The sequence below is a fragment of the Monopterus albus genome, unplaced genomic scaffold (assembly GCF_001952655.1).
Source record: "Monopterus albus unplaced genomic scaffold, M_albus_1.0 scaffold61.1, whole genome shotgun sequence".
In the NCBI taxonomy this organism is placed as follows: Eukaryota; Metazoa; Chordata; class Actinopteri; order Synbranchiformes; family Synbranchidae; genus Monopterus; species Monopterus albus.
The window spans coordinates 521,717-532,844 of record NW_018127941.1 but is presented as its reverse complement, the minus strand read 5'-3'; the positions used below and the strand labels follow the sequence as shown (position 1 = coordinate 532,844).

At 39.8% G+C, this 11,128-nt stretch overlaps 1 protein-coding gene across 2 annotated transcripts in view; it reads right to left on the bottom strand.

Moving 5' to 3' along the window:
* Nucleotides 1-10,477, bottom strand: part of LOC109962061 (pollen-specific leucine-rich repeat extensin-like protein 1) — a 15,724-nt gene extending 5,247 nt beyond the window's left edge. The window contains exons 1-18 of one of the 2 annotated variants that reach the window (XM_020603425.1): nt 10,100-10,477; nt 8,437-9,623; nt 8,130-8,308; nt 6,802-6,993; nt 6,420-6,708; nt 6,194-6,321; nt 5,862-5,887; nt 5,707-5,741; nt 5,358-5,526; nt 4,192-4,351; nt 3,792-3,915; nt 3,637-3,671; nt 3,465-3,549; nt 3,254-3,288; nt 1,851-1,920; nt 1,677-1,748; nt 950-969; nt 653-686 (exon numbers count right to left, since the gene is read on the bottom strand). In XM_020603425.1, the coding sequence (XP_020459081.1) occupies nt 653-686; nt 950-969; nt 1,677-1,748; nt 1,851-1,920; nt 3,254-3,288; nt 3,465-3,549; nt 3,637-3,671; nt 3,792-3,915; nt 4,192-4,351; nt 5,358-5,526; nt 5,707-5,741; nt 5,862-5,887; nt 6,194-6,321; nt 6,420-6,708; nt 6,802-6,993; nt 8,130-8,308; nt 8,437-9,623; nt 10,100-10,108 (2,849 nt within the window). In that variant the 5' untranslated portion in view covers nt 10,109-10,477. The remainder of the gene's footprint in view (nt 1-652; nt 687-949; nt 970-1,676; nt 1,749-1,850; nt 1,921-3,253; nt 3,289-3,464; nt 3,550-3,636; nt 3,672-3,791; nt 3,916-4,191; nt 4,352-5,357; nt 5,527-5,706; nt 5,742-5,861; nt 5,888-6,193; nt 6,322-6,419; nt 6,709-6,801; nt 6,994-8,129; nt 8,309-8,436; nt 9,624-10,099) is intronic. The other variant, XM_020603426.1, reaches the window with a different exon arrangement.
* Between the last annotated feature and the right edge of the window lie 651 nt (nt 10,478-11,128).

Sequence of the window (11,128 nt, the reverse complement as noted above, 5' to 3'; positions counted from 1 at the left end):
TTCATGCTATACGTACAACCAAAAAAAGATTTTGTATTTCCATAAGTGGGGTAAAACTATGGAATAATTTAAATGCGGACATAAAAAATAGTAATAGAATTGATGAGTTTAAACATAAATATAAAGGTATGTGTCAATCAAGATATATGCAAGAACAGGCTTAATGATTAATTAGATGGAACATTGTGGGTGTGGTGTATGAATGTTAACACTGTAATAATTCTTTAGTATAATACTTGTGTGGTGTGGAAGACAATTATCTAAGAATGTAATTATGTAAGAATGTTAACAATCTGTAATAATTTTTTTAGTATATTACTTGTGTGGTGTAGAAGAGAATTATCTATGTAGAGATACTGCTTGCAAACCAATGATGGTAAGATGATGTTATGGGGTAGGACTGGATAAGTCTAACTTCTTCCTACTCCGTTCAAGCATGTACTAGGTATAAGCAAATTGATAAGGGATTAGCATTTGTGGATATGTGTGAAATTATGTGTGTTGACATATCCACTATCTTTACACACTTGAAAGAATAAAATCAATCAATCAATCAATTCTAGGCAAAAAGCAAGGAAAGTTGACTGTCTATAGGTTGTATGACAGGCTCAAAATTATTCTGTGTGTGTGTGTGCTTTATAACTTTACTTACGGGTGAACTGTTTCTCTCTTCACAGGCACAGGCCCTGAGATTATATCAGAACATAGTTTGCCATTAAGGTTTGAAAAATCCATTTATCAAAGATATTGGATGCTTTATCAGTGGGATGGTAGGTTAATGGATTTTTCCGTTATTAAACCAATGCTATTAAGAATTCACAACTCATTTAATAAAATCACAGATTATGCAGTACATAAAATATATCAGCCAGTTCTACATATTGTTTGTTGCTGTACAGGTTTTTCTGTATGTCACTATTTTAGAACAGAATTTTCAGGTATGACTTACTTGTCTCTGGTCTTGTGCCACTGTAAAAAAAGAAAAATTAAAACCTCATTAGCATGTCTGTACATGTCTGTGTGTGTGTGCATTTGTATGCATTATGCTATTGGTCCTTGGTTCTTCTTACCATTGCTAACTCAGAGACGAGACAGTCCAAGTAACTACAAAACAGTGCTGATTTATTCAAAGGATCACAGGTAAAATTAACATTACACGCTCAGGTATCTTGCACCTCCAAACTGCTCACAGGCAGATGTAAGATGAAAGACCCTGAACCCACCAGGCCTATACATTATATCCCCTCGGTTGGGCTAGCCCCATACTACACAGAAACGTCAACCGAGACGTCTCTGTTACCAGCTTTGCAGCTGGTCATAGCAGTAGTCAAAACATGAAGCAAATCAATGTGTGTGTGTGTCTGTTGATTAAGTGGTGTGTAGCTAAAAACATTCTCACACGACCTCTAGTAACATGTCGTGACATTAAACATAAGAACATATTATGGCTAAGGCTACAGTTATACACGTCATAATAATAATATTAAACACCCTGTCTGCTGACAGTCCTCAACTCTTCTCTCTAGTTATCCTTGACCAGATGTACCCTGTAGAAACTCATAAGCATGCCTAAGCATTTAACAGTCTAACTAGACATCCTATCTCCACTAAACATTTCTAATACATAAAGTATCTATCCAATTTCTATCTGACTAAAAATACCTAACAATGCCTACCTGGCAGCTGGCTCCACAGCTCTGGGTGAGTGGAAGAATGTTGCCAACTTCTGAAGTGCTTCATGTCTTGCACTGATGAAAAGATAAATACACATACACTGTATATATCCACATTCTGCTTATTTGTTTGTGTGTATCCACAGATAAATTTAAGTAGGAAACAGGTGAACTCACAGGATATGGGAGCTGTCTGGGCTGATGTCACTCTGACTGTGCTGGTGATTGACGTTAAGATCTTTGTTTCCTAAGAAATTACATTTAACAAGACCAATTAATACAATGCACTTTGATAAGATACATCTCCTGTAGTGTTTATACCATAATCACACAGATAATATTTACTGTAGTCACCAACACTTAGCTGATTGTTACACATACAGGTTTCTTATCTAATGAGTCCCATGATTGTGATTAGCATTTAAAATATGCAAACAGGGTTGAGGGAGTCTGATAGAATTTTAGAACTGGAAAGTATCATGATCTCAGCAGCTTGGAACATGGGAGGAGTGTTGTACCACCATGAAAATAGAACACTGTACAGTTTGCACCATTTAATTTAGTCCAAGGACTGAAAGTCTGACAACCTGGGGCTCATGTCAGGTTCACATTCTGACAAACTGGCACCTTTAACAGTATGCTGCATTCGTTATTAGCAGTTTGCAGTGCCCCCCTGGATGTGTAGACACTGTCACAGCATATCACTGGAATACTTTGATGCTTTAGAAAACAAAGCTATGGAAAGTTCTGGGGCTAGACAATGTATTTTCTCTATGATTTGTTGATAATGATATCCTCAAAGTGCACATCAAATCAAATCTAAAAATGTGTCTGTTGTATTTGTGTGTTCTGAGTTGATTTATGACAGTTGAGTTACAGCTCAGAGAAGGAGGGGAGTGCAAATCCTGACACTAAGGGCTTTAAAGCACCATAATAGCCGTTGTGATCTGTGTGTCACAGATACTGCTGACCATTTGTGCACTAAATCAGCCAAACAAACTGCGGTAACTAACTTCCGGTTGTTTACTTCTCATAATCTAATGTACCTTGTTTGAGCTGTGTCCTAGACTTGTATACGGACATTTTATTCTCTTGGTGCTTTGATCACCAAAGCTAAACCTGTGAAGCAAATTATGCAGTCAGACAACTAATGTTCCTATTATGACTTGCAGATAGTAAGGTATGGGTTTAATGTCAACTAAAATCTTCATTTGATGCAAATGCTTTTGTATTTTTACTTAAGTAACTTTTTGGGAACTGTGGGATTGCTACTTTTGCTTAAGTAAAGAATCAGAGTAGTACTTCCACCACTGCAAATACCTGTCACACTTTTTTTTTTGTGAGGCATAACTTGATGTCAGGTGAGAATAATCTGATAATCTCATGACAACCATGAAATATTTTAAGACAATGAGTTGAGGGAAATGTAGGTACACTTTACGTAATATATTCTTTTTGTTACTGCATAGCAATACTAGACTGTTAAAGTGCTCTCAGTACAATTTGCTGGAGGAAGGTTTGCCATAAAACAAAAGCACTGAAGTGGTGTTAATCCAGAAGTTAGATTTGGGATTTCTTACCCATATCTGGCATGGAGGGTGTCCTGAAATGGCCCCTGCATAAGAAAGGACAATGACAAGATAAGATATTGGTATTGGTCTTCAAAAATACAATGCTTTGCCCTCAATGACTTAATTGATCACTGTAGCTGCTGCTGACAGTTTTTCATTAAAAAAAGAAAAAAACATTCATCAAAGGTGAATAGGTGGACTCAGGCTGACAAGCACTTACTCTGGAATCAGAGGATCAGCAGTTTCGTGGGAAGGGGAGAGAGTTTCATCATCATCACCAGTCCATTCATCACTGTCATCTGTGTCTGTCAATATGTCAATATCAATATTTGATTGGTGCTGAATATATTAAAAACATTCTGTAAGTATGAGTAAGGAATTAAAACACCTACAACTTTGTCTTGGTTGTGAAAAGTGGTTTGGGGCCCTGAGAAAATGAAACAACAACTGCTAGAAATCATCCTTTTAATGTAATAGTGTAATAATTCATTAGCAAAAAGCTGCTTTTTTGTGTTGCCTCTATATGTTTCCCACTGTGTACACACACCTGCTCTCTTGGCTTTTAACCTGTCCGATATTGCTGTTGGTCTTGTGAGAGATCGTAGCCTTCTTCCCCAGCTCCATCATCTCCGTGACGTCCAGATCCACATGATCCACGGCAACATACCCATCTGGAAAACACGCACAGAGTCATTGGTGGGATCCACAATCAAGTTACTTTTCCCAGCAAGTTTTCTGTGAAGGCAATTTTCATTATGGGCGGTGTAAAAATAAAGTTGCTTTTTTGCGTGATTTCTGCAGTTTTCATCATATCCCTGCTGCAGTGTAATATGTTCACCTAACAGGTCAGAGAAATAGTTTCATCTAACTAATAGAGCTCTTTTCTATTTCTTTATGGATCATGTGACCCTTGAGGTGAAACATTGCTAATGATGTTTAAAGCTCACAGTTGTTGCTCCTGTCCCTGGCCAGCCATTTCCCTCTGGGACAGTTGTTTGTTTGAATGATGCTGATGACGTCGCCACTTTTGACGGGTAGATGGTTCTTTCGTCCCTTTGTCGTTACAGTTACTTTTGCCTGGTACATGGCATCCTCCTGTCCAGTGATCTAACAAATACAGTAACAGATTAACACTACATATTTTCATATCTACATATACACACACAAAAATAGTGCTCACATCTACAGTAGGACCCTTGCTACTGAAAGTGAGATAATAAGGTACAACTCCCAACACATTCACTGAAATAACAAGTGGGACTCCTAATGGAACTGAGCCTTTGTTAATGTTATTAAATGCGCCTGTGTTTCTCCCACAATGACAAGTCAAAATGTCTGCCCTAAAAAAACACAGACCTGGCATATTATGTTGACTTTTTACAGTGATACTGCAAAGTAGTTGGCTAACATCTGTATAATTATCAGATATGGAAACATTAGCATTCATTGTGAGCTGTGTTTTTTGTCACCTGGTAAATGTCAGGTTTGTTAGATCTGTTTTTACTGTTTACCAACTCCTGAGAAACATATGTTTCTTTAACAGCTAAGTGCTCCACTATGCTCACTGTCTAGTAGCTTAACCTCGTCTGCTGTGCAGCTAGCATACTTGGTTTTTATAGCTTTTTTGCTGAAACTAGTTGCAAGTTTACAACAAGTATACAACAATGTATATCTGAGAGGAAATGCAGAGCTCGATTATAATTCTATCTCGATTTACATAGTAGGAATGTGTTAATATAAAAATATTAATTATAGCTTCTTTACAGTAATATACTGGTTTCATTAATGTTTAATTGTAAACTCTGATATCTACAATGTGCCCCAGAGAAATCACTCCAGATAAAGGTTTTTATACAAAAGTAGGACCACATGGGTCCTGGAGAAATGTTCAAAAGTTAAAATAGCAGTGTAATGCTTAAATAAAGTATAGTCTGTAGATCTCTGTTAGCAAAATCACCAACAATGAGACAAATATTTGCACAGATTAAGTCTGAGCCTTCACGTACCTCTTCCACTGGGAGGAATGAATCCAGACAGGTTTGTGTGCCAAGAGTAAACCCTGCCCTGATTCACCTTCCATACCTTCCTTCTCTGTCAAAATACCATTACTCACTTTGAATTTCTTCTTTATCTCACTCTCCTTCTTCTCCCTTTCTTTGTGCTCTTTCTTTTCCCGTTCCTGTTGCTCTTTGAGCTCCTTCTTCTCCTTCTCCAGGCGCTGCTTCTCTTTCTTTTTCAGATCTTTCTCATCTGACCCTTCTGTGGTGATTTTCTTGTCGTTCCTGCAGAACAGAAAATATGGGATATCGTTTTGTTTAAATGGGACTTCTTGCAGTATATTTAAATGGCAGAGGAGTTTATGATGAAAACAAAGGCAGACCAAAGTCTCTCATCACTAACAGTGTCTGAGATGAAATAATCAAGATGAAAAGAGAATTGGGTGAACAAAAATAAGGCCTTACTTGCTGAATATGCCCGTCTTGGTTTTCTCTTCATTCTATAAACACCAACAGAGATAAGGCTTGATTTGTTTTACATTAAATCATTTGACTCTCCAACAGATAATCAATCCTTGACATGAAAAAAAAACTACATTTATAAATTAAGTGACACTTACTGTTGCCTGTGCTTCAGCATATGGATCTGTGGTAAACAGTTATGTAAGAGAAATGCAAAATTGTTTAAACTAACTTAGAATACAAAGGGTCTCCGGAGCATGAAAAACACTGTAGCACTCATTTTTGATACAGTCACACAACATAATGACATTTATGTCTGGCCACAAGAGCCAATGGTGAGATGTGTGTTATCTACAATTTCTGTATATACAATATTTGCCCAAGATGTTCAAACAGTGGTAGAATAATTATGTGTTGCTAATAAGCATCTCGTGTCTGTGATTATATCTTGTGTTCAAAAAGTCTGATGTATTATAGCTAATGTCCTCACTCTTTGGTGGTCCTCTGCGCTTCTTGCCACCATCAGTCTTTCCTTTCTTCCTGGTACCAGATGAGGTGAAGTCCTCATAGACATTTTCCCCGTTCTCATAGTCACCATTCCCAACTGCAGCTCCAGGCCTGGTTGGGACAGAGGAGTGGACAAAGAGGAATCACAATCAAGTTCTCTGAGACAAATAAATATTTCAAAGCAAAAGGATGAAAATGATGTGTCATACCCTGTTGGTGATGGAGTTGTTTGAGAGCTAGGAAAAGGGGATTGTGGTGGTAGATTAAGTTGGTATTCATTTCCAAGAGCTGGTGCTGCATGGTCCATAGCTCCTGGAGTTATCCCATTGCTGTAAAACATGGGATGTTTCTGTCCATCTGGAGTATCTGAACCTGTGTAGTTGCTATTCCTCCAATTCAACACACGGAGCTCTGGAGAAGGAGCATCTGAAGCCACATTGTCAAACTTGGGCACAACCGTGGTGTCAGTCTGTGTGAACTCAAGAGGAGCAGGGATCTCTGCAGAAAAGGAAAAGGAAAGCTGTCAGTGGGCAAGGTAGGATTGGTTTCACAAGGCTGTAAGTGCAGTTGGCGTGATGTTCACACATTTACCATTCTGATGAGGAGGGAAGAATTGATTCAGGTTGACAGTGGACGGTCTGGCAGGCTTCTGTGGAGCAGGACCCAGAGACTCGACCTCCGGGAGGAGCTTTCTAGTTGGAGAAGCTGGAACAACGAACGGCTCCGGGACAGGGTTAGATCTTTCTTCAGTGATGCCTTCCATCTCTGGAGAGACTTGGCCTGCTAAGAATTGCACTACATTAACCTTAATACATGACTATGTAAACATTTGTCAGACACTTTACAACCAGGTCACATTCCAATTTAGGGTTATCTTCATTTCAGCAGTAAAAACAATTAGACCTTTAGCTGAACCCCCGGGAAGGAAGTGTGCAACCACAAAAAGGGTGAGAATGTAGAAACAGAATGAAAGAATTTGATTTGTGAAGACACCAGACCGGTCAAACACACTGTGGAATGTGTTGTGATATAAGTCAGCAGAGCAAGGATAATAGTAATAATAGATTTTTATAAAAGCAAGAGAGCTTAAAGTAGACAAGTATAAACATTCTACCTTAAAATATGCTTTTTATATCATTTCTGTACATGTCTTTAGTTTTTAAGTCACTTCTTTTGTGAAGCGCAGCTAAATTATATCTTGCTTTTCTTAATTACAATACTGTCCTTTAAAGCTTTACTAACAGTTCTGCAAATAATCTTCACGCAGTGGATATCCACCTAGTGTACACAAACATACATAGCTATAATGTGTGACAATGGAAATAATGAGTTGGTAACTTATATCAGGTTGTTTTGAATTGATGCTTACACAAGCACCTGCATGCGCAATTAATAAACTCTGGATAAATGAAGTCACTGTCCACACAAGAACAGGCTCACAGCTCATCCTAGGTGTTGTCAGTTTAACAGACAGTAACATGTCTGTCACTGCAGCTCTCAGTTAAAATGATGCACATGCTCCCATCAGTGCTCCTCCTCTGTCATTGCTGGCATACCTCTGCAGCTCTGCCCTACTTGTGTCTCTGTTGTTTCTGGTACAAAAATGTGTTGTCAGGAATGCACTTGTATGTGTGTGTCTGTGCATGTGTTAATCTTTAAAGCTGCTTGTCCTAACCAACACCCGAGGCAACGCCAGGGCATATGATATGCGATATACCAGATTTACTGTACAGCTGAAACCTAACACTAACAAATGATGTCCTGCAGCTGTACAGAACGCACCTGATGTCCCGATGATAGGATATGGTCTTCTGTACTTCATGATTAGGTGAAATGAAAAGTAAAATAAAATCTAAATATATCGAAAGTCTGCATACAAAACAAGAAGCAGAGAGGTAGAACTCTGCTGTGAGACTCACTGTGGTCAATGCCATTAACTTGTGCTGGTTTCACTGGGAGAACGTTTCCTGCCTGAGCTTTATAATCAGCGAGTGGGAATGCTGGAATAGAGTGGGTAGAGTGGGTGGGGCTCTGAACAGGGGAAGGCTCCTCAGCTAGAGGGGTGATGGAGTAAGATGTGGTGGGGTGTGCTGATGGGCTGAGAAGAGATGAGACACAATGTTAGCATTCAACAGCATAATAGAATCAATTAAATAGTAGAAATCAACAAAATATACTCCTCACTGCTTCACAGCTCCTAGAAGTGTTCCTGCTTGTGTTATTTACCTGAAGGTCTTCTTGCGTGCCTTCTCCAGAGCACTGAAAATCCTCTGGTCAGCTGGAATTCGTTTTCCTGGGCTCTTCTGCGACACCCTCTCGAGGGCTGAGAATGCTGAGATCTTATGCTCAGTTCTGGGAGATGGTGACATAGATGGAGGGTCTATGACTGAAGGAGGAGGCTTCTGCACTGCAGCCATGTTTACAGCCTCTAGACCAGCCTCAGCTGCAATCTCAGGCTCAGGAGGTGATGGAGATGGAGTAGAGGGCACTGGAAGATGACTGGAGATGGTGCGACTGGGTGGAGTAGCTCGGACATCACTGGGTGGGTTCAGATTAATTTCATTTTGGCTGGAAGGTCTGAGAATAGACAGAACAGGAGTTTCTATCTTAAGTGGGGTTTCACTCTTTGTGGTTGGCAATTTCGGAGCTGGGACACTGGGAATAAAGGCAGGTGGTGGGGTGAAGTCAGGAGAGGCAGGGATAAATCCCATGGAGGCATTGGAGTCGGGTGAGGCCGGGGTGTTTGGTAGAAGGGTCTCTGGTGTGGAGATTTCTGGTGGTGCATCATCAAAGTCAGAAGGTGCTGGAATAAGCGGAACTGGTCCAAGAATGTCTGAGCTGGGGCTGTCTAGGATGAGATCACCTGGAGCCACCAAAGCATCTCTTTTTGATGATTTCTTCAAAGTTAGGATGCCTTTCTTCTTTGGTGTGGTGACTTTGGGTGGAGGGGTGGCTGGCACCAGTACTGCTGTGCTCTCCTTGTGTGCTACAGGAAGCTTCTTACCATTCTCTTTCTTCCGTTTCTGATCTAAGGAATTGTTATGAAGCATCTCTTTGCTTCCTTTTATTGACTCGCTTTTACCCCCTTTAGGCTTCCCTTCACTCTTGTCCTTTTCCTTTGAGTTAGTCTGGATCAGAGGCATTTTGCTCACCTTCTTTTCATCCTTGAAGACCACTCTAGGGGCCAACAGTGTCTTTTCTCCCAAGCTCTGGTTGATGGAGGAGATCAGGGAGGTGCGTGGTCCTGCTGGGAGATAAGTGGGGCTAGTGGGGCTAGTAGGGCTAGTGGGGCTTTGGGCAGGAGGGGCGACCTTTGGTTTCCCTGGTAGAACACGTTTGCTTTTAGCTTGCCTCACGGAGAGTTCTTTATCCTGAAACTTGGCCATCAGGGCTTTAAAATCCATTCTACCATCCTGGTGAAAAGACCACACAATGCAATAGCCCCAGGAATGATACTATTATTAGCAAAATACATAATCTGTGAATTCACCCAATAATGGTATCACATGTCAATTCAACAACCTTCAGGGCTACAACAGGGTGATGGATTAGTTTGTTTTTATTTCCACCCATTTGCATATCTATAGGTTTTTCAGTTGGAAAAATGGAGAGGGGTGATTTCCCTTATGTCAATTAACTTTCAACACACACACACACGAGGTACATATTTGAATAATGAATGTAGTCGCTGAGCAATTGAGTCTATTCACTGTCCCGAGATGAACTCGGTTTCAGCTTAATAAATATTCATATCGTGTCACTGGAAACAGACTTACACCTGTTAACACACTGTAGCAATATCGTAAGTACAAATATTATGGTTATGATATAATAATTGATCGTTAAACAACACCGCTGGAGAATTTGAAAATGTTATAGGACGACATACCTCATCCATTGTGTGTTAAAATATCCACCGAAACAACAAAAAGCCTCGTTAAGTAAATGAACTCCCGCGAGTTGCTTACTCAGCCTGTCATTCTGTAGGCTACGTGATGAAAATACACCATCTACAATAATGTACATAAAAGCTTTTATCGACCTGTCCCAACTCTGTGCGTGTTTTCCTCCGCCCTGATCGAGGGAAGGTCCCATGCGCACAGGAGATGGTTTCAGTGGAGGAATGAGGTTGAGTAGGAGTAGAAACACTCGTCTTTGGAAAAAACACCCAGTCTTGTCAAACGGGTCTCGCTCCAGTTCAGCCTTTAACATAACACAGTGACTCTCAACAGGAATGTCGCCCGGCTGGCACTGAGTGTACGCGCAAAAGTGAGTCATCGTCATGAAACTTGTAGCTGGAGTAGTTTTTTTTTTTAACTAATACATTTCCAGTGTTGCTTTTTTTATACCGAAACTCTGTGGTCTTTGTAAAGCTGTGTATATTTTTGCTTTGAGGAAATCTGGTGATATATCATGTATGGTTTATTTGTCTGTAGCTTAAATTGAACCTTTAAGTTTAACATAGAGGAAAAGAAAACCAAAGAAGTAGGTCAACATTCCAGGTTTGTTACAAAAAATACAAAAGTATTTAAACATGCACTTATAATATGACAAAAAGAGCATGCTCCAGCTTTTGTGAAACCGTTTTAAAGGACATTGTCATTTTCTGTAATACTACCAAAATAAACTTGCCCACACCAGGTGTGTCAGGGGACTAAGAGAGCAGCTCAGGTTAGTTTAGGCCTCATATGGGATTGCTTGCTATTGTGCAACTAACAGGCTTAGCCACAGGTCTGGTCTGTAAAGGTATAGGCTACTGGCTATCTAACGCCTATTTGAACTGGACTTGCAGCTTAAAGGTTCAGTTCACTCAAAATACAGAAAACATGTCAATCTTGGTTGTATCCTGCCATGCAAATTGTTTCAACTTTATCTGGTGAGGTTTTGAGATCAACCTAAAATTTATTATTTTATTATT